General features: G+C 39.5%; 2 protein-coding genes across 4 annotated transcripts in view; both read right to left on the bottom strand.

Annotated features, from left to right (window-relative positions):
- ddx3xb (DEAD-box helicase 3 X-linked b) lies at positions 1-15,657 on the bottom strand. 2 transcript variants are annotated; one of them, XM_026945666.3, is made up of 19 exons: positions 15,318-15,657; positions 12,725-12,773; positions 12,518-12,565; positions 8,056-8,250; positions 7,787-7,916; positions 7,592-7,699; positions 6,434-6,533; positions 6,141-6,276; positions 5,957-6,054; positions 5,745-5,843; positions 5,488-5,648; positions 5,117-5,261; positions 4,725-4,869; positions 4,396-4,446; positions 3,719-3,900; positions 3,498-3,615; positions 3,214-3,367; positions 2,939-3,069; positions 1-2,768 (listed from the first exon to the last, which is right to left on the bottom strand). In XM_026945666.3, exons 1-19 carry the CDS (start codon positions 15,360-15,362, stop codon positions 2,695-2,697), a joined length of 2,169 nt encoding a protein of 722 aa, XP_026801467.1. In that variant the 5' UTR covers positions 15,363-15,657; the 3' UTR covers positions 1-2,694. The 2 variants fall into 2 exon arrangements, with proteins under 2 accessions (XP_026801467.1, XP_026801468.1); XM_026945667.3 differs by lacking the exon at positions 4,396-4,446.
- A 507-nt stretch (positions 15,658-16,164) lies between these two features.
- LOC113545970 (probable ubiquitin carboxyl-terminal hydrolase FAF-X) overlaps positions 16,165-22,755 on the bottom strand; it is a 51,255-nt gene continuing 44,664 nt past the window's right edge. For both annotated transcript variants that reach the window (XM_053227695.1, XM_053227699.1), the window contains exons 41-45: positions 21,277-21,365; positions 19,784-19,940; positions 19,363-19,575; positions 19,157-19,252; positions 16,165-18,919 (exon numbers count right to left, since the gene is read on the bottom strand). In XM_053227695.1, coding sequence (XP_053083670.1) covers positions 18,782-18,919; positions 19,157-19,252; positions 19,363-19,575; positions 19,784-19,940; positions 21,277-21,365 — 693 coding nt within the window. In that variant the 3' untranslated portion in view covers positions 16,165-18,781. The remainder of the gene's footprint in view (positions 18,920-19,156; positions 19,253-19,362; positions 19,576-19,783; positions 19,941-21,276; positions 21,366-22,755) is intronic.

Raw genomic sequence — 22,755 nt, 5'->3', positions numbered from 1 at the left:
TTGCACTTTGCATTTCTAACTTTATTTTCTTAAAATCATAAAGAACATACAGTGCACAATGTTTAAACTAGTACACAAAGCAAATTTTCACTCTACGGGCTCCACTGATTTTTTTTTTTGTTGTTGTTATGAGTTGGTGAATAAAAACCTTATTTCCTGTCCAGTGCACTTTATTTAAACTCAACTGCTTTGTAATTAAGACTAATTTAGCACCAAAACAGAGAACAAGGTTTCCAAATGCCAAATTTCTGCAAATGCAACAGAAGGACCACATGTTTTTCCTTAAGATTGCCATCAGCCAGACACTCACTGGGGGCAAAATTAAATCACTTCTTTAAAAAAACACAAAAGAAAAACAAAAAAAAAATAAACCAAAAACAAACCCTGGGTTAATCTGCACTGATATAATTACAAAATTATTTTTACCTGTTGTCCAAACCTTGGCATGGTGTTTAGTTTTGGCTGCCAATTCATTTCTTTGATAGGAGGAATATTTGGCCAGAAGTCTATAAGTGAGGATTTTGACTTATTTCAAAATGACCTTAAACATTAAAAAGCTCACACTACCCCGAAAAATAGAAGTTTCACGCATACAGGTGGCATTCAACATTCAAGTACCAGTGTTTTTGTACGGTCTTTTGGTCAAGTTAACATGAAACGATCACTTTTAGGTTTATAAAAATAAATATTTCTCAAAAATGCTTAATAAATTACACAAACTAGCAGCAAAAAGTAGAATCTAGTAATGTGTGCGCAAGTAGCTAAATTTCCCCATTGCCGATTCCCTGGTCCCAAATTAATCCTGGCTAAATATTGAGAACCCTTCCGTTTTGTAAACAAGCTGCATTTTTTTTTTTACAGTCTTTACACAGAATATTGGAAGCTTAAGGACACACACTGAAGACTTTTATATAAAACTCTTGATGTGCAATAAAATAACGTTTTGTAAAACTTGATGGGCATAACATACAAGGGCCTACACCTAAATAGCACCACTTGTCTCAAGTTACCACAATACTGGTCAAGTGCATCCACTTCAGTTCACCATTTTCACCTAAACTTTTTTAAATGTCAAAAGGCACAACATGCTTGAGGAAATCTATTGCACTTCAGTAAAATGTAGTATCACGTCCCCCCCCCTCCTTCACACCTCAACTCCTTAAAGGGAGAGGAAGTCACTGCCAGTTGCAATGAGTGATTGATGATCACGTCTCCACACTATCACCGAGGTCCTCAATTAACCTGAGGGTGGGAAGGAGAACTGCAACCATTACTTTGGCCAAGACACCAAGGAAACACCAGCTACTACAAAAGAAAAGTGTATTAGTCAAGACTCCAATGCCACTAGACTTTGCTTCCCCCTGTACAATTCCTCTTCCTGTGTACATTATTCCTGATTTCCCTCCCCCACATCCTTCAGAGGTCTTACAGGGAAGCCGTGTCTCTAGACCACAGATGGCTGAAATTCTGGGCCACTTGGGAAAAAGGTGGAAATGAAAATCTCCATGATATTCTTTGTTGCAAAAAGGAAAGCCTGCTTCAGAAAATTTTGTCGGACTATCTCCTTGACCAAAAAAAACAAGAACACTTGCCATGCGAATTGCTGCAGAGATGGGCCTGGCATTTAGGGCCTGTCCACTCTGACACCGGTCCGAATATAGCAACTTGAACTTTTCACTGACGCAGTAGCTCATAGTCCACTGGTTTGTCCATTTCAAAAAGTATTTAGTAAAAAGTATAAAACACATAATTGCCACTCCACAAAAGTTCAAGTAAGGAACAGACTGAAGAGACTGCACACCTCCAAACAGCTAGACTGTTTCTGAACTAGCTGCCTGAAAATGTTCTGATTCACATAAGAGCATACAAATGTTGTGCATCCAAACACTGGGGGTGAATGGAGGTACAAACTGCTCACTTCATGGTTACGGATATTAAATTGGAATGGCTTGCTAAATCTTTTTCAGATGACTACCACGTCCCTTAGAGATACCTCTCCAGGATAGAGTGAGCAAGATTAACATTTTCATTAAGATCTTCCTTCCCTTGCGAGGCAAGGGGAGAAACCAATGTAAGTAGGGACAGGTACATTTTTGAAATGAGCCTGGTGACCCTGTGATCAATTTGATGTTCAGAACAAGGTTTTGACTCCAGAGCCAAACCTTCCTTGAGTTTGCCAAGGTTTGATTAATCTTAATTTGTGCCTTCAAACACCAAAATTTTTTGAAGAACTTAAACTTAAACACAAAATACAAATCTGTGGCTAATTATCAGCCATTTGATGTTTAAAAAGTAACAAGACAAAAAAGTCCAAATTTAAAGGCACAGTACACTGACAAACAAATGATTCTCCTTTACTACAAAGAAAGCAATGTGATGTAGTGGAATAAAAAAAAAATAATAATAAGAGCCAAAACAAGTAACATTTCCACTTTTCTTCCTTTTTGTCTTTCTACAGACGAGCAAGTCTGGAGACAGGTTCCTCCTGTGGCCAATGTCTCCCATCTCCTAGAGCCAGTGATGCAGTATTCCAGGATGTGGTCAGAGAATCACAGGTGTTAATGTACTGTAGAGTTCTTGAATGCTACACAGGGTTTATAGCCTGGCTTAATTACATGTGGTTTCCATTCAGTGAGTTTGGTGTGGCGGCCCACTGATCATGGGGAGTGGAAAGGTGCGTGTGTGGTTAACAAGTTAGTTTCCCCACCAGTCCACCTGAGAGTAGTTTCCACCATAACCATCACTGTTGTAGAAATTTCCAAATCCCCCTGTGGGCAGAGAATTCCAGATTAGAGAGATCACCATGGGAAATTAGAAGAACTACAGTGCATACTCGAAACGTAGATGAAGCAGATGCACAAAATATTAAGCAGCTTGGTACACATTACTTTAAAAAGAAGCGATTAAGGCTCCTCCCCAACGAGTAAGTGAAACTAACCCTTAGCACCACCAAATCCGCGGTTGCCACCATGGCCACCAGCATTACGACTGCCACGACTCCCAAAGCCTCCGTTAGTGGTGTTGCTGCTGGTTTGACGGTAATCTCTGGCTCCAAAGCCCCCAGAGAACCTAACAAAAGGAAATAAAACTTAGCAAAACATGACAAACATAAATCTTAACTTGGATTACATAGCGAAATGCGAGATCAGTTGTCCCATTTGTCAGTCCAATTACCAGAGATTGAACAACACAAAGCAGAAGCAAATGTGTTACCTCTTTGCGCGGCCACGGTTGCTACCCTTGTGCTGATGCTCATAAGCCAAGCTTTCCAGCCAGGATGGCACTTCCTGTTTGGCCTCCACCAGGATGTCCAGGAGGTCTTTTGTAATGTTGCCATTCTTGTCGTTAAAGAATGAGGTGGCAAGACCTGGGGAAAACATGGTTTTAGAGTCTGCCCACAATCCTTACACGGGTAAGCAGTCAGCAATCAGCGTATTTCTTTAAGATTAACATAAGCTGATTAACTTTACACCCGACACAATCGGGCAAGTCATTACCAAGATTTCCCACACGACCCGTACGGCCTATGCGATGAACATACTCCTCAATGTCACTGGGCAGGTCGAAGTTGATGACATGTTTCACATTGCAGATGTCTAGACCACGTGCAGCTACCTGCGTGACAAAGAAAATGGCTCAGAAGTAGAAAATACAATAATATACTTTCACTCTATGATAAGGAAAATAAATGCAAATAAAGTAAAAGGAAAAAGCATACAGCAGTGGCAACCAGGATTGGGCATCTTCCAGAGCGGAACTGATGGAGTGCCTCCTCACGGTCTCTCTGTGAACGGTCACCATGGATACTGGTGCAGGCATAGCCTTCACGGTACAGAAAGTCCTCGAGCGCATCAGCACCCTTCTTGGTTTCCACAAACACCAGAGTCAGAGAGTCTTTGCCTGTGAGGGGAGGGAGAAAAACTTGATGTGCGTCCATTTGGGATCAACATGACAAATGAAGACTCTGCATGTGCAATGGTAACTGCAATAATGCAGCATTAAATGTATGGATCCTTTCTATGAAATGCAATGTTTAACTCAATCGACAGATGATCAAACAGTTCAACAATTCTAACATGTAAAGCTGAAGTGTTGCCATAAACATCTGTAGCCTGAAGGACATGATGTATGATGAGGGAACGAAACAGACTAACTCCTCTTCCAACAATCACAATGCAAACAAAAAAAAACACATGATGTGTCAAGAGTACAAATCAGAGAACAAAAAATATACATCTATATTTCATGCACATAATGTTTAACAAAACCATATGCAAAAAAACAAACATTTGGGCAATGTAATCAAGTGTAGAAAACAAAAAAAAAAATAAGAGTAATGAGACTTGCAGTGCCACTGGGAGCGAGGGTGGGGCGGGCGAATAAGACTCTACTCACCAGGTTTCTCACTGTTTTCTCCAGTATTGTCCTGAACCTCGCCTGGTATGACTTTGGATAAAACCAGATCTCACGATAAGCTTTATGCATTCCTACGACCCTGAACAGTTTTTCGATTTACACTATAGATGATTAAACGCTTGGGAAAATAGAGAAAGACATAATACTCCTTAGTTTCTTCAATTTAAACTATTTAAAGACTGTAGCATTGCTGAATTTTGTACATATCATTACAATAGGGAGCTGACGTAAGGAGCTGTTCTAATCTCAGTGACCTGTTAACTTCATTATATAAAAGACAGTTATATAGTTAGAAATACTTCAATTACCTGTGGCATTCAGAAGGTCAAGCAAGAAGGATCTTTTATCACTCTCCTCAACCCAAACCACTTTCTGGGTAATGTTCTCAGAGGTAGAGCCCACACGGCCCACAGCCAAGAAGATGTAATCTTCCAGGAAGTCACGTGCCAATATCTAAAACAAACAAGCCAGGATTGGTCAATCCCAAAAAGGCAAATTTAACTTGGCTCACCAAGATTCACTCGAATATATTATCATAAATGTTTAATAGAGAAAAGAACAAAAAACAAATAGGCAAAACAGCAAATCTTAACCCAACACAAGGAGAATGTGGGAGTCAGAGGAATTATAATGACAATACTTTCCCCACAGCCTTGAACAAAACTGTATATCATTTTAACTATATGGGTCATTTTTCTACCTGGATCTCCTTAGGGAAGGTGGCACTAAACATCATAGTTTGGCGCAGCCCTTTAGGCGGCATAGTGTCCTGCTCCACAATACGACGGATCTGTGGTTCAAAACCCATATCCAGCATCCTGTCAGCTTCATCCAGGACTAAGTAGCTGCAACATGAAGAAAAACAATGACTCAGAGCAAGAAGTAAACAATGAATGAATGAAAGACTCTTTTAAAAAAAAAAAAAAAAAAAAAAAAAAAAAAAAAAAAAAAGCCAAGCCAAGGTTTACTGCAGAGCATGGATTCACTGTTTCAAAGCAGGATTTGTTTGTGCTACACTAGAAGGCAACAGATTCATCTCAAAGACAGCATGCTACACTGAGACCTACTCACTTGCAGTAATCCAAACCAATCTTGCCCCTCTCCATCATGTCCACCAGACGACCAGGCGTGGCAACTAGCAGGTGGCAGCCCCTCTCCAGGTCACGAATCTGCTGGCCAATGTCAGCTCCCCCGTATACTACACAAGGGCGCACCCGAGAACGATACGCAAACTACAAAGAATGTAAAGTCGAGGGGAAAAAAATTGGATTGAGATAGGGTTTGCAAAAAACAAAATTATATTCAGTGGTCTGAACTTCCAGAGTTACCTTTCTAGCCTCATCATAGATCTGGAGAGCCAATTCCCTAGTTGGAGCCAAAACCAGAGAAAGGGGGTACTGCTTACGGCGTCCATATCTGCCATTTTCCTACAACAGATGAAGAAGTCAGTTTGGGCACACACTGTTTTTAAAAAAAAAAAAAAAAAAAAAAAAAAAAAAAAATATCCCAGTGCAAATCACAAGCACATACACTAACTCACCTGGACACTGTTCTTTACAGCCTGTAAGGCCTCTCCTGGTCCATCTGTGTATATCTGACTCAGCACTGGCAGTAAGAATGCTGCAGTCTTACCAGAGCCTGAGAGGGGGAACACAAAGATGACATGAAGTCCACAACATTCACACACACAAGATTGATCAGCTCACATTAAAATGGCGTCTAACCTGTCTGTGCACACGCCATCAGGTCTCTTTTGGTTTTGATAATTGGAATGGCGTATTTCTGGACCGGAGTGGGGCGCGAGTAGCGACTCAGGGTGATGTTTCCCATAATAATCTCCCCCATATCTACATCATGGAACTGCAACACAAAAGCCATGTCAATTCACATTTCACAGACGGAGAATTCAACACGAACCACTAATAGCAGAGTCAGTTCTATAGAGGGGTAAGGCAGGGAGGAGTCTGGGGAAAAGAAAAGAAGAAAAAAAAAAAAAACAGCTACTCAAGATACTCACACTCTCGATGTGTTGAGGACAGTTGTGGCCAGTGGCTTCAACAGGAATGTCATCATATTTCTCAAAGTTAATCCCAGTGTTGCTTCCAGAAAATAGCTCACTATGAAGAGAAAAATGCAGTCATTGCCATATGCACAAACACTTAATAGATAGATAGAGAGAGAGAGAGTTATGCTTAGTACAGTTTTCAGAGAAATGGGACATTTCAAACAAAGGTCCTTCATCAGCTGTACAAGCAAGTGCTTCATATACAATCAGTGTCCACTTTATTAGGAACACCTGTAAGACTACACATGCATGCAGTTATCTAATCAGCTAATCATGTGGCAACAGCGCACTGCAAAAAATCATGCAGATACAGGTCAAGAGCTTCGGTTAATGTTCAGATCAAACATCGGAATGAAGAAAAGTGTGATCTGTGACTTTGATCGTGGGATGGATGTTGGTACCAGATGGGCTGGTTTGAATATTTCAGCAACTGCTGATCTCCTGGGATTCTCACACACAACAGTCTCTAGAGTTTACACAGAATACCACGAAAAACCTGGTTCTGTGGATGGAAACGCCTTGGTGGACAGAAAAGCATCTCAGCATGCACAAAACATCGAACCTTGAGGTAGATGGGCTACAACACCAGAAGACCACATCAGGTTCCACTGCTGTCAGCCAAGAACAGGAATCTGAGGCTATCGTGGGTACAGGCGCACAGAAACTGGGCAACTGAAGATTAGATCACTGTCCAGTCTTCAACTGTCCAGTTTGGGTGAGTCTGTGCCCATGATTTTGAGTTGTATATGTAGTTGAGGTGGACATTTTTATAAGACCAGGCAACCCTGTAGACCAATATTTAATTAGCCATGATTATTTTTGTTCCATTATATGCTGTTAGGCACATAATGCTAACTGCACCCAATGCCTCCTTGCCATCAGTGCCTGACCTCACTAATGCTCTTGTGGTTGAATGGGCAAATCCCCCAGCCATGCTTCAAAGTCTAGTGGAAAGCCTTCCCAGGAGAGTAAAGGTTATTATAACAGTCTGTGTATAGAAGTGGACGTTATTTAAGCTCTGATAATTGATACTTAGGAGAGTGTACTACTGAGTGTGTGCATGTGTGTGTGTGTAATATAATAAAAAAGTATGCGTGTTTGTTGACTCACTGTTCCAGCCTTTCATTGGGAGTGAGAGGTTTGGACCAGTCCTCCTCATCTCTGGAATCATCAACCCACCGACTGTTTCCGCCACCCCCGAAACCTCCACGCTCATACCTAGACAGTTCAGTCAAGAATTTAGTGAAATCTTCTCCAAGTAAAGCAATCAATAACAGCACAAAGGTCTCCCAGAAAACACTTTACCTTCCCCTGGAAGATCCACGATCGTTGTAGAAGGCAGACTTGTTCCTGTCAGAACGCCCACCGAAGCTATTATAGGCATTATCTTTTGAGCTGTTCCATCCACCGCCATCTTTGTTGTCATAGCCAAAGCCTATCAACAATAATATACTGAAGTGAATATTTAAGTAAGAAAAACACCAAAAAAAAAGTACACAGTCCATGTAGCCATTTACTCCTGTATTTCCCTGCTTTAACAATGAAATTCATACGCTAGGGTGTTTTGCATTCACCTGTGTTTTGCACTGGTTGGATAACATAGGAGCCACCGCCCCTGCCTCTGTAACCACCTCCTCTGCCTCCGCGGTCATTACGTATGGGCCCACGGTTACCAAAAGTGTTGCTCCCGTTCATGTAGTTGTCACGGCCATCGTGGAAACCATTTACATATCCATTGCTTCGTCCAACATCCCATCCACCTGGAGAGTCTTAAGGTAAGAATAATTCACAATGCATCATTCACATGAAAACAATCAAGGGGAAAAATAATTCTCTACGCTATAGGTATAGCCAGTAGTTTCTGCTATAAAAGTTTGAAATAGAATAACTGTTTCTCATCTCAGAATATTAAACTATCAAATAAGCAAAGGAGACACTGATTGTTTTGAGTAATAGTTAGTTGCATCTTCCTTATTTGGTTAATGCAGTTCTCTCTCTATAATATGCAAGTAAGTCCCAGGTAACCAAGCCACTGAAAAGCTGTATGTTGAATTGGTTTGCAGTCCTTATGAGCATATTTTCATGTAAAACCTCCAATAGTTATTTCAACGCAAAAAGAAAACTTCAAACCACACTGAAAAGGTCATAAATGAGCAGAATTTAATTGCTGCCATCTGCTTCAAAGTAAAATAAGTAGAGGCAAATAACCCAAAGGCCATCAGAACAGAGACTTACAGCTCCTGCCTGGTGGCACTGAGTAACCACTCTGTCTACCAGAGCAATAAGCTCATAAGGAATAAGGTGTTTAGATAATGCCATGCAAGCATCAAGGGCTGTACTCATGGCAGGAGCAAGGTTAATCCTACAGGGGAAGGGAGCACAGATGCGTCTGGGTTCAGAGGTCAGGATTAATGTCCAAGTTTTCAAAATGGGGTCTAAAGGCTGAGTTCTACTTACTGTTTGCTACACGTACACAAAACGCACATAATCCCGCGATCACTTGGCACATCACTTGTGCACGTCCTCAGAAATTCACTGCACTGCTGTCACACGACTGGCTGATTAGACAATTGCATGAATGAGTAGGTGTATGTGTGTGTATGTACTCACTATCCACTTTATTAGTAACACCTGTACATTCAGGCAATTATCTATTACTTTTTTTTAGCCTGTGAAAATGGAGGGACTATGTTAAAATGGCTGTAATTTCTAAACTGTTGCTAGAATATTTTTGTTAGACTCCGTGAATTAAAGCTGAAAGCCTGCACTTCAATCACATCTTGATTGCTTCATTTAAAAAAAATCACTGTGGTGGTGTACAGAGGCAAAATTACAGAAATTGTGTCACTGTCCAAATACTTATGGACCTCACTGTACATAAGAAAGCCCATAGTCAGCGTGTCTAATTCTGATTGCTGCAGTGGACATATGGGAAAATTATGTTTGGTGAAAACCAGATAAGGAAGAATATCAAAAATACTCTCTGATAATACAGTTTCCGGGAAAAGATCAGAAATGGCTCTCGACACGGAAGCACAGCTATTTGAGAGACTGAGAAATGGAACACCGTACACACCGCAAGTTGATGAATCTGTTGATGTGGGAAGTCAAACCCAACATTTAGTTTTTATTTGTTACTTTTAGGAAGCTAAAGTTGTTGAGGATTTTCTGGTTGCTTTAGTTTACCAGAGAGGACTACGGGGCAGACATTTTTGACATGCTGAATGGATACATGGCATGAAACAGTCTTCTTTGGGAAAACTGCATCGGCATAAGCACAGACAATGACGAGGTCCAAAATGGGATTCATTTCAAACGTGAGACAGGTGGCACCTAATGTTGTAGCAACGCATTGTGTTTTACACTGAGAAGCACTCGTATCAAACGATATATGTCCAGATTTGAATGAAGTGTTGGTCTTGTTAAGATTTTAAACGTCATTAAAAATGCAGCCTTTGAATGTTCGTATTTTCTCAGCTCTATGTGCTGAAACGGGCGCTGATCATCGTGGATTGCTTTTGCGTACAGAAGTCTGGTGGCTCTCCTGTGGATCTGTCTTGTGTTAAGTATTTGAGCTGCGCACTGAAATCGCCCAAATTTTAATCAGAGTTCTGACTTGGCTACACATTTCGACTATGCAACACAAAACTTTCATACTTCACAGATATATTTGACAAGCTAAATAAGCTTAATATCAGTATGCAAGGTGTGCAGACATACATACTGGCCTTGTGTGACAAAGTCAAGGGATTCAGAGAACATGTTCAATGGTGGAAAGAATGAATGAAGAACAGTCGTAACAGACTTGAATGATCAAGAAACACAGGCACTTTGGTGAAATGGAGAATGACTTGAAAACATAGGGATATCTTGTCCAGTTGTTAGCTTTCTGAATGCATCCAGTGCAAACATGGTACGCAGTTTCACTGTGACGGAGGACGACAAACTAACTGATCTGAGCAATGATAGCTTTTTGCACCAGACTTAAAGATGTGGACGTGACCTATCATTTCTGTTGGACCCAGCTGTTTCAGCCATACACCACAAGCTCAAAAAAAAAAAAAAAAAAAAAAAGGCCTTGAAAAATCTTTTAAACATTTGCAACCACATACTTATGTGAGATTGGATTTTTGGCTCTGGGATCGATAAAAACAAGAGAGATCAAGGCTTGATGTGAAAGGTGAGATGAGACTGCTGGGGAGACTCAAAGACTGTCCCAAGGATTAATGACTAGTGCAAGTTTCATCAGGTCCAGGTGCCCCATTAAACAGATATACCTCACATAACTCCTCATTTGGAGTTGCTAAACAGATAATGATAATATATAGGCTAGTCATGTCACAGCAAGCGGAGGCTTTACTCAGTCACGTCTGTGATAAAACGCATCTTAATACGAGAGTTCAGATCAGAGGCATCTATATTTACTTACATTCAGTCTGTTGTGACACTTCATGTGTAACCACTTTACTATTTTAAGCTACTTTATTTTTTACTAAATACTTTTAGTCTTACTCAAGAAAATATTTGAATGAGAACTTTTACTTTTTTTTAATATATATAACTATATTTTTTTAATAATGGTGCTTAAGTGACTATTTTTGATACTCTAATATCTCAGACAATAACAAGTTAGTATTATGAAAATACAAATGTTTTTAAAAACACAGCAACATTAAGGCCTACAGTCTGTTTTCAATAATGAATGATGTTAACGTACCTCTAACAAATCATTCAAATTATTTAATGAAGATTTATTAAAGACATTTTAAACTAAGACTAGGAATTTGCTATTTATTTCTTTTCCTCATCTCCCCTACAGTAAGAAACAGTTATGCTACAGATACTGTGTTTTTTCTTGCAGGAAAGCCAAGCATTATTTTAAAAAAAATTGTATATACATAATTGTTGGCAATTTATTTTATTAAAACGTCCGAATTTAAAAATAAAATGAAGCATATTTATGCTGCACTTGTATGTAGCATTTATATAGGGAAAAAAAAATGTTTATCGTCTGTACAAGCAGGTTTTAAGGCACCATATATCGACTAACCAATTATTAATCAAAGTCCCAATCAAATCAATCGATTATCAAAATAATCGATAGCGACAGCCCTAATATATTGAGGCTCTATACTAAACTTCTCCTAGCAAAGGGTCTGAGAAGACAACCAGCTGGATTTTTTAGGCTGCCACTTTACCAGGGTCATAATCCAGAGGAAATGGTCACTCCCACCCAGGACGTGCCATACTTGCCATGAGAAGTCACGTAATAATTCAGGTTCACATATTGTAAAATGAACTGCCCCATATCCTGGGTGCAGAGAAGTATTTGAGCTGTCATTTAGCAAACAGTGCATTTTTACTGATAAAGTCCTCCATCACCTTGCCCTTAGCATTGTAATGGCTGCTTCCTGCGAATGCACTGTGGCTGTTAAAATCACCCATGAGAACGTACGGAGATGCGTCATCTTCCTTCTTTTAGGAGTGTGTATGGTAGCCATTAAAACATATATTTTTGTTTCATCGCACCTACTCCCCACCCACCCAGGAACCCAACAAGGGGATGCACAAGTGGAGCTGCAGACATCCTGCAGATACGCACCAGGGACACAGGGACGGTATACTGAAGCGACCACGTAAAGTGTGTTTGCTGCTCGATTGACACTTAGCCAACACCTTTTGGGAAGAGAGAAAAGCGGCCACTATTTAAAGCCATGAAGTAGAACACAAGGCAAGTCTTGACCAGCCATTAGATTGCATCAGGCCCGTCCAACCTCTTGTCTATGTGAAGTAGGAGCCGAAGCACTGCACTGGATTTGTGGTAGCGGCAGTAAACCACAATCCTCAAGTACCAGAACTGCTTTCTGCACAGTCACAGGTCACAACTCCCCGCAAACAAGTCGCCCCATGTGTCACCTCTTAAGATCAGTAAAGGGGTGCTAGGGGTCTGTTCTACCCCGGTTCCCCAGGGGGGGTATATATTATTGGCTCTATTAACACGAGCTTTAAGAAGCAATAATGAGGACTGTCACTTACCATTCTTGGAAGCCTCTTTGTTCCTTAAATGAGGTGGAATGTAACGCCCTGGTGACAGACAACTTTTGTTAGAATGACAAAATTACAAAGAAATCCACTCTGAAAGCTCACTGTTTACTGTCTAATGAACAGGTTGTCCTCAAAGATGATTAATTACTGGTTTCATTAACATTACCACACACTAATCAGCCAGAAATGAATACTCACTGCCAGTGCCGCCTCCCTGGGCATCAGATTTCAAGTCTAGGGCAGCAATCTGAAAGTGGGAAAATTTGGTTAAATGGAAGGGGAAAAACAGAGCACTGTGCAATCAGACACATGGAGAACTTAAACAGTAGTAATGACCGTCACATGCAGAGAGTTGGCTAACTCTATAACCAAGTTTGTGTGCTTAGCTATTTGTTTCAGCACAACAGCAGTGAGGCAGCTTATAGCCATTTCACTACATCTGATGGGCAGGAAAGATTAAACAGGGATATTTTTTTTTCTTTTTAAGGCTTGGGGTCACAGTAGATTCATAATGTCTATTTGGTGTTGTTTGCTGAAAAAAGTTCGGGAACCCCTGCATGAGGGAAACTTGTTAGCGGGTTAGCTGGTTAAGCAGCCCGTGTAACTAACTTCGTTGGTGACTGACTGTGTCCCAGATTCCTTGGCTAATTTTAAAGGTAATTAACTGATGCACCTACAAGTCAGCAAACCAGACATATTAGTTGTGTAAAAAATAAATAAATAAATAATAAAAACAAAAATCTCGAACAACCCTGTCGATATTATACCACAGTGCTGTTGATTTCTCAATTATAATTGGCCAGAAGGCACTGAAGGCAGTGGTGTCTCAGCTCAGACACTACACATAGAAAGGCCGGGAGTTTAAATCCCGGTACGAAGCTGTTTAATCTTCATCTGCAACCCACTTACCATAAAAGCATCTGCCAAATGAATAAATGGAAATGATTATGTTTCTATAAGATCACGGCCATGACCACAGTGACTACTGTAACTGTAGGCCCGTCGCGATAATTACGTTATCGACTTATCGTACGATATGTGGACGTGACCGCGATCCTTCTTTGCTGACCCTCGATACTGCCCATAGTGTTTACATGCAGGTTTGTTTATATAAGACTGTCACCAACATTTTAGCCATTTGTGCTGCTTCTGTCCTCTCATCAAAATTCAAACTTCAAATATTCGTCGAATTGAAGATACAACTTGCTTCTGCGCAAAATGACGAGAATGGACAAGAGAACACTATCTGTTGTGAATACTGTCTTTCCGTAACGTAACGAAACACGGAGAGTGAATAACTAAAGCATAAAGAATTCACATCATCATATTACGATAGCGTACTCATCGTAACGTTATTATTTCAGGAGATCAGGTTTTCACAAGTTTTTGTTGATATGTTTAAGTTATAAAATATGTGGTTTAATTTTTGCATTTTCTCATCAACTACAATGACTAATATTCAAAGCCACTTTAGTCAGAGTAAAACTGACTAGAAATTAATAAAAATATGACCTAAAAGAAATATTGACTACATCAGAAGACAAAAACTCGCACCAAAACCAGTGTGAAAATTAACAACCGGCCTGAGAGCCTAGATTAAATCGTTTAAATTTATAATTTCATAAATTTAGTTTAAAAATAAATGCACTTTGTTAACATCCAGGTTAAACAATAGAAGACAATGCTGTTTGGTTTATTTATTCATTGCAGACTTTTGATTTAAAAATCTGTTGTTTATTATTTTGTTTTTTAAAAATCTTGTTCTATTTGATTTAAAAACCAATTCCAATGTCTGAATATTGTTAAGAATTAAAAGTTCATTGCTCTTTAAAAGGGTGTACTTGGATTATTATAATGCTAAAATAATAGCATAATCAGGGGCATAAAATGCTCTTAAAATGACAATAATATCGTTTAATATCACAATTAATCTTTCTAGAACAATATATCGTCCAACCCCAGTAGTTATCATGACAGGGATATGTAATTAATCACAGGTTTATATTAATGTGCTTTTTTTTTCCACAGGGATTTGGATGGCAGATGCTCCATACAATCAAAGATTGATAAAAAGATTTATATTTATAAAAACTAAAAAACAAACAGAAAGAGAGAGAGAAAGAGAGATAGAGAGAAACATGCTTATAGTCCATATATTGTGAAGCTATTTATTGAACATTTGTGGAAGCTGTCTCATGTGTCAGCACTTTATACTATAAGTTTAACTATTACATATTAAATATACAGGTTACAATCTGACCGGTATTTGTAACGTCATTTCCGTTATAACCAGCGCGTGAGCTAATCTAACTAAACCTGTCTAAGTATCTAATAAACACTGACTCTGGTTTTTCTTTTTTATTATTAAACCCGAGTGAGTGGTTCATGTGCCACGTTACCTGCAGCTAGCTATGCTAATGGCTCTAACAGCACCGCTTCAGTAAACCACAAAACAACAAAAAAATAAAAATAATTCAAAATAATAAGAATAATAATAAACACACAAAATAACTAAAGTTTTCTTTTATCAAACAGAAGTGTGCCGGAGGAGTAGCCGGGGAGTGTTGAGGGAAACAGGCGGCGCGGTGAAGCAGCACAGAGCCGCCATCATCCCCAGCTCACCTCCATCTCCACAGCCAGCCTCCATTTTAGCCAGCAAACTACACCACGCAGTTACACACAGCGAGCCCGGGTTAGCGCACACACACACACGGCTAACCCTCACTTCACTCCCAACTCCTCTAATGTTAAATATAAAGATTAAAAACCACCGTACACTCCTAAGACTTACCTGCTGGTCTAGACCGTGTGCATTTTCAACGGCCACATGACTCATAACTAAAGAGGGTTGAGGAAGAGTTTGTCTCAGAAACGGGTCCTTTGTTTGCCGGTAGCTTCTTCCCTCCTTCTGCGGCTTTTCTATCGACTTCTTTTGGGGCAACTTTCAAAAAAAAACTGTTTCCTTGATCAAAAAATGTCTTACACACGTATAAAATAACAAATACTAGGATTTTATGGCTGTTTTGTTTCTTTTTAAATATATATTTATATGTATACAAAACTACGGTTACCTCGATTCGACCTAAGCCTCTCAGCTAGCCTGTGTCCGTGATGGAATAAGACCGGAGCGGAAAGCTCGTAATTTTATTGGCTAAGGTGGTATGGCGTCATTGCGTTGTAATCTCGCGATATCGTGCGAAGAAAGCGTTCTGACGTATTTTTTTTTTTTTTTTTTTTAAAGCAGATAATTCTCAAATTATGAGATTATGAGGCTACTTAAATAATAATAATAATAATTCAATAATAATTTAAAAATAATAATAAAAATTTAAATACATAAATTAAAAAAGAGTGACCATGCTTCATTTTATTAAAGGATTTGTTTACCTTGTAAAAATGATTGTCTCCTTAAAGAAATGTACCAGAATAAATAAACAGTCAGTAGTAAGGCTGAAAGCAGGACTCAGACCAATGATAAACACACACAACCTACAACTAAGGGCAAAACCCATGGTTTTTTTTTTTTTTTTTTTTTAATTTATTGGAAAAACATATTTTACAATTCACCTAAAATAGAATCCCAAAAACCTTAAATGAAATGTAAAAATATCCGGCAACAAAATAATTCAAAGCATAAAGCAGTTTATTTTGTGTTTATTAAACTTTTGCCCTGACTTCCTTCAGACTTCATTGTAAGAAGTGAGTGTATAACACCTGGCACAGTTTGAACAGATGTCAGTAAGTATGTGTCTAAGGGCTACAGGGGGTCAGATACTGGAAGTGAAGATCCAAAAGCTGAGCAGAAGATCTGAAAAAAAAAAGTTATGTGCCATTATAGAGTTCAACAGATCGATATACGAGTTCTTAAAGAACATTTATAGTAAATTCAGACAATGCAAAAACTGATATTTAGTTCACTATTAATATCATAATATACAGTATATCATATGACTAGTTTTGTCAAAAGCCATATTTTATATAACACATTGCACAGACTAAACATTTAAATAACTTTTTTTATTATTATTTTTTAAAGTAATTTTACAGTGTGCTGGGTTTTTACAGTCCTCTAAGGCAAATCAAGGAATATTATCCATGCATCTTTCACAAAATGAGCTTTAGAACAACCAAAAAAAAAAAAAAATTTAAATTAAAAAAAAAAAAAAAAAAAAAAGACAATCGAAAAGGAAATCTGATCCTGAATAAACCTTTATAAAACCAAAATGAGGAAATAGGGAAAAAACAAAACAAAACAAAAAAACAAACAAACACTGAGACCTGTCTAGGAGGAAGCATTAACAGCTAAAAGCAGGATGACCTGTAGTGCTTATTAAGCTGATCACCTGGGTTCATGTGGTTTTCCTAAATTCCCCACAAACTGGTGAGGATCCTGTCCAGCCCTAACATGGCGTCGAGCATTATGGTGCCACATACGACCAAACAATCGCAGAGAATCAGTACTGTGTCAGATTGTGACAGTACGTCTGCAAGCCACTGGTTTGGTTATGGCAGGTGTTTCTGGGCAGTCTTCGGCAACTCCGTGTTTTTTTTTTGTCAATAGCAGTCTGGAAACAGTGATGCAGTCACCGGGAGACAACTTATTTCATCACCATGAGAGATTTTTAACTTAGATATGCCTTTTTCTTTTGCGTGCAATAGCTATTTACGAAATGTACCACAAATGAAGCATCAGAAAGCTAATAAAGTCTGCACTACCTTCATCTGTTGAACTTCGTTATTACTTGTGGAGCAATAAATGTTATTGTATTTGTTGTGCTGAGAGAGGAAGTATAAAAATCTTGCATGGCTATCAATGCTCTAGAACCGTCATGAACACAAAAACAAAACAGGGAGCGCAACTTTTTTTTTTTTTTTTTTTTTTTTTTTTTTACAGTAAATATCTTTTTGTAAAAATAAAATACAGACTTTTTTTTTCCATTTAAATCAAACACCTTGTCTTTGCAAATTCAGAATTAACCCCTATAAAAGAAAAAAAAAAAAAGCTAAATATAATATTTTGGGCTCGCTTCATCTTTTGCAAGCTTTTTTTTTTTTTTTTTTTTGGTATTTCAAACAAAAGCATCAAATAAAATCCACTCACTCATGAAATTATGTAGTATAGTATGTTTAGACACTGACCAGTCCTGCAGAATGCTAGTCGCAGCATCTCACTGACAAGAAACCCTCCAACATCATCACAATTCCTTCAACATAAAGTTATAGGTATACGGCTGCTCCCTCACTGGATAATCACTGGGCAAGTTTCCTAGAGGTTAAATCACAACTAGGCAAATCAAGCTGAAAGCTAATCTTTTATTGAATGAAACTGCCAAAGTGTAGCACTTTTTTCTGTTTCACTTTACCTTTAGTTTAAGTGCTGAAGCAAAAAAAAGACAAAATGTGCCATTACACCTTACGATGGCCGCGACTGAGGCCTCTGCCGGTGGTGTAAGTGGGGGCAGGAGAAAAACACAGTGACTGAAGCAGCACAGCAGCAGTGTTAATGAATCCCAGAGAGATGCTCAAAAATCCACCTACATCTAAATAATCTGGATCAAGAGAATGAATCTGAAATTAGGTATGCTCCAAATGAGAACCTGCACCTCCACTGACCCTCCGCAGATAAGACTCGACAGCTCAGCTTTAGATTTATACATTTCAAAACCTTAAAAGACCCCACAAAGAGTTACTGAAGGGCATCAGATTTTATTGGTCTTGTTTCAGTGTGACCACTTTGCTCCTGACCAGATTTCATGCCCCTACAATCAGAGGCATGACTCCACATCCTCATCCCCATGTAATATATTCACAATTTGGCAGTCACAATTACAGGCGTTGGTTACTTAACTGTCCAAATTTATACATACTATGTACACCATCTCCATTCTCTGAAAAATACACCTTGCAGGCGATACATTTTTTACACAAAGAGATGTACATAGGCAGCATGTATATGTGTGCATGAGCATGTGTGTGTTCCTGTGAGCATAGGTTTGTGTACCACGCTCAGCAGGGACAATCAGTCTTGAGACTCAAATCCACTATGTCTTTGAGCTCAATCTTGATACTCAGGGATAGAGGGATGTTGGTGTGGCAGATGTTGTGGGGGAAGGGTTTGCGAGAGCTGGTGGGTGAAGTGGAGCAGATCTAAGGTGTATTTGGAGGTTGTTCCATCCTGGAGAACTGGTGCTTCTAAGGCATGGGCATGCGCCGAAATGGCCATCTGAATCGTGAGGCAAGGCTTGATGAAGGCGGCTACTCTTTTGTCTGGGCAGGGAGCGCCTCGTCCGTGCCTTCCCAGCTGTCCTGAGGCCTCTGGGGGGCGCGCTGAGGGTTGTTCATGTGCTGGGCAGCCGGACCCGTGTATGGCTGCCCGTGGGTGTGGTTGTTCGGCTATGCACAGAAAGGAAGATAAAAATTTAAATAGATATTCTGCAGAGATTGAAGAACTCTAGTCTAAAGTCTAAAACTGGCTAACAAATATATCACCTGAAAAAATTTTATAAGTAGAAGTACATATACAATTTCAGTTTACTTATCTAGTAAATGTGCTTAACACAGTAAAATTATATTCTACTACGTGTGTTTGCATGTTTGCCTGTGTGTTTGTTTGGGGAAGGAGGCACGTACCTGCTGATACTGTGCCCCGGGCGAGTGAGGGTAGAGTGCTGTGTCCTCTGGAGGGGAGGATTCATGGTCATCCGGAGCTTCCTGATCATCAGGCTCCTGTCAATCACATTTAATCCAGCACAAAGCGTTATAAAAAAAAACCCACAGTGTATTAAGCAGGATAAATAAATATATCTGAATTGAGACACTTTTCACTGACAGCTCACCTCCTCAGGACAGAGCTCACACGCTTTGGCCAGCGTCATTCTGGCACTGTGTGATCGTTCCAGGAAGTAGCCGTTAGAGGTTTCATTACTCTGCACTGGAGGAGACCAGTTGTTGTAACTGTATTGTGGGTTTCCTGTGTATGGCCTCCTCTCCAGCTCATCGCCCAACCACTCCACTGCCCATGTCCATTTCCTTTTCAAGTCGCCATTACTCTGCAGACAACACAGGAGCAATGTAATTTTATTATGATTAATAACACATGTACTTTTCCAAACAATTATTTTCCTATTTTTCTGTGTTCCTCTTTTCTGCCTGTGTGTGTCAACAAAGCCTTCAAATTAAGACTCTCATCAACTCTCTGATCTCAGTGACCTAAGCTTAAAAATAGAAAAATATATTTTACAGGCTGCTTTCTCTCACCTGTAGGATCTGGTATGCCACAGAGCAATTGCTGAAGAGAGCTACCATGCACTTAATGCACTGATAAGCCCGCTTCTGGTAGTGATTTTTCGAACGCTGGATGGTATCAAACAACCCATCCCGGTCATCGGGGATCCCCTTTAGCACGTTGTGGATTCTGCAGATACAGAAAAAGCTTGAGTAAATAAGGAAATGAGTAAATAAAAGCATATATAATGCACTAGATGTGTAAAACTCAGTGCAATGACTTTATAATGCAAGATCCAAGATAGTGAAATATTATATAAACCAATATTTACTGCTACTGATTTCCAACAGCACAGTCAAATTAAAAAAAATATATATATATACAGTTATACATACACTCACCATCCACTTTAATAGGAACACCTGTATATATGCAGTTGTCTAATCAGCTAATCATGTGGCAGCAGCACAATGCATAAAATCACGTAGATACGGGTCAAGAGCTTCAGTTAACGTATGATCTCTGTGATTTTAACCGTGGCAAGATGGGCTGGTTTGAGTATTTCAGAAACTGCTGCTGATCTGGTCCCTTCACACACAACATTCTCTGGAGTTTACACAGAATGGTCAGAAGGACTAAATACTAAGTGAGCAGAGGGTCTGCAGGCTGAAACACCTTGTTGATGAGAGAGATCAAAAGAGAATCACCAGACTGGTTTGAGCTGCCAGGAGGTCTATAGTAACTCAGTTAAGCACTCTTTAAAACTGTGGTGAGCAGAAAAGCATCTCAGAATGCACGACACATCAAACTTCGAGGTGGACGGGCTACAGGAGCAGAAGATCACATCAGGTTCCACTCCTGTCAGCCAAGAGCAAGAATCTGAGGCTACAGTGGGCGCAGGCTCAACGTGAACCCAATGTGGTCTTCTGCTGTTGTAGCCCATCCACCTCAAAGATTGATGTTTTGTGCATGCTGAGATGCTTTTCTGCTCACCACGGTTGTAAAGAGTGATTATATGAGTTCCTATATCCTTCCTGGCAGCTCAAACCAATCTGGCCATTTTCCTCTGATCTCTCTTATCAACAAGGCATTTCCACCCACAGAACCATTCGCTCACTCAATGTTTTTTGCTTTTTTTGCACAATTCTGTGTAAACTCTACAGACTGTTGTATGTAAAAATCAACAGTTTCTGAAATACTCACACCAGCCCACGGTTAAAGTCACAGAGATCACATTCTCCCCCTCCTGATGTTTGATGTGAACTCTAACTGAAGCTCTTGACCTTTTGTCATGTTGCATCCTAATGCTAAAATGCTTTAAATTATTTTTTTTTCACGTCATTCTACACTCCATTCGCCATAATGACAAAGCAAAAAAGAATTCTGGGAATTTTGGAACACTCTGTGTGTGTATATACACACACACACACACACACACACACACACACACACACACACACACACACAGAATAAATAGATGTGCGTTTTGCGGAAAAAGTAATGTGTACACATAAAAATACATCACCTGTGTGTCTGCCATGAGTCCTCAATCAACAGGATCTGGAGTAGCAGGTCCAGATAAGGCCTCAGCTCATAAGTATAGGAGTATGCCACCTAAAGCAATCACAACTGTCTTAATGTCACACAAGAAAATACAAGCCAAGTGTTCTGAAAAGAACTTATCTTATCCTCTTCTCATATCCCTCCAAAGAAATGACTTAGGAGGGATATTCCAGCCAAAATCTAAAATGTAACCATCAATGCCTACTCGCTTCTTACAGCGATGACGAAGCGGGCTCTGACTTCTTGGTTTGAATACCCAGGAAACCCTCTCCCGATTACGCATCCTGGAGGTGGGCGCAAAATTTGAAAAACTACGATGGTTTTGAAGGATATTTGGCTGGGAGAGGAATGGGGACAGTGCTCACTAGATGATGGTATGTTCAGGGAATAGAGAGGAGCTGGCTGCTGCTAATAAGCAAGCACTTTGCTTTGTAAGTAAATTATCGCAATGGAGTGAATAGATTACTCAAGCAACAGAAATGACTTTTGATTTTTTTTTTTTTTAGTTACTATTGCACAGTGACATCCAACCATACAAGTTCGAGTCAGAATTTACAGAAGAACTGCACCAGTGAGAAGAGCATCAGGAAGCAAGCCGAGAACAACTGTAGGTCTTTCAAAAATAGCAATGTTACATGATTATTTAGCTTTATGGAAGCAACCTTACTAGCCACCTTTCCAGTGGTTACACGGGTGAAGAAAAGCGTTTGCAAGTGGAGATTAGTGAGTTCTTCTACCTCAGGTCAGTTCGTTTTGTTCTGGGCAATGGAGCTTCTCAATGGAGCTTCTCAATGGAGCTTTCCTTGTGCATCCTCTTCCGTGGAAGACCCAGTAACTCCACTTTCAAATCTTTTTTTTTTATGGGTCTCCGGTTTTGTACTGGCTGTACACTCGTAAATATCTATAATTGTTCTTACCGCCTTAGTGTTTGTAAACAAAAAGAGATTTCTAAACCTGGTTAGAAAGAGCCGTGACTACCACGGCAAATGGGATACTTGCTTATCATCTGACTGAGGTTTCTATTAGAGAAATTTATTTAGAAATTTCTTGAACGAGATTGATATTAGCTACGAAGTTATTCACGTAATTATCTTAATACTAAAAGACAGGGAGTGCTATTTGGCTAAATGAACATTTTGAAAAAGTCTAACTCTAGAAGATCCTTATGGCTTGGCATCCTGTCAGTGGCTCAGTGATGCTAAGCGGTGGTCTACCCTGCAATCACAAGACATGTATACATATCTCATAGAAACTCTGAGTGTTTAGACTAAAGAGAAACTGAAGCCATAGAGGTGATGCTTACAACTTTCTTTGTGGGAATGTTACATTTTGTTTTACAATTACGACATCAAGGACGCTGTTACACTCAAGGCCGAGGCGCTGTCCATCCATAAACTCTTGTAATCTGAACAAAGTTAAATAGACAAACGTAAAGCTACAT

The sequence above is a fragment of the Pangasianodon hypophthalmus genome, chromosome 2 (genome assembly GCF_027358585.1).
Source record: "Pangasianodon hypophthalmus isolate fPanHyp1 chromosome 2, fPanHyp1.pri, whole genome shotgun sequence".
Classification (NCBI taxonomy): Eukaryota; Metazoa; Chordata; class Actinopteri; order Siluriformes; family Pangasiidae; genus Pangasianodon; species Pangasianodon hypophthalmus.
The sequence above is the reverse complement of the archived record's forward strand: the minus strand, read 5'-3'. Positions and strand labels throughout refer to the sequence as shown.

What these genes read in the sequence shown, in the direction of transcription:
- ddx3xb (XM_026945666.3), bottom strand. Translation starts at nt 15,362, where the DNA reads ATGAGTCATGTGGCCGTTGAAAATGCACACGGTCTAGACCAGCAG. An exon ending in CCAGGGAGGCGGCACTGGCA is followed by an intron (nt 12,566 to 12,724) that starts GTGAGTATTCAT and finishes GTCTGTCACCAG; the next exon opens with GGCGTTACATTCCACCTCAT. An exon ending in CCTTCCCTAAGGAGATCCAG is followed by an intron (nt 4,870 to 5,116) that starts GTAGAAAAATGA and finishes TGTTTGTTTTAG; the next exon opens with ATATTGGCACGTGACTTCCT.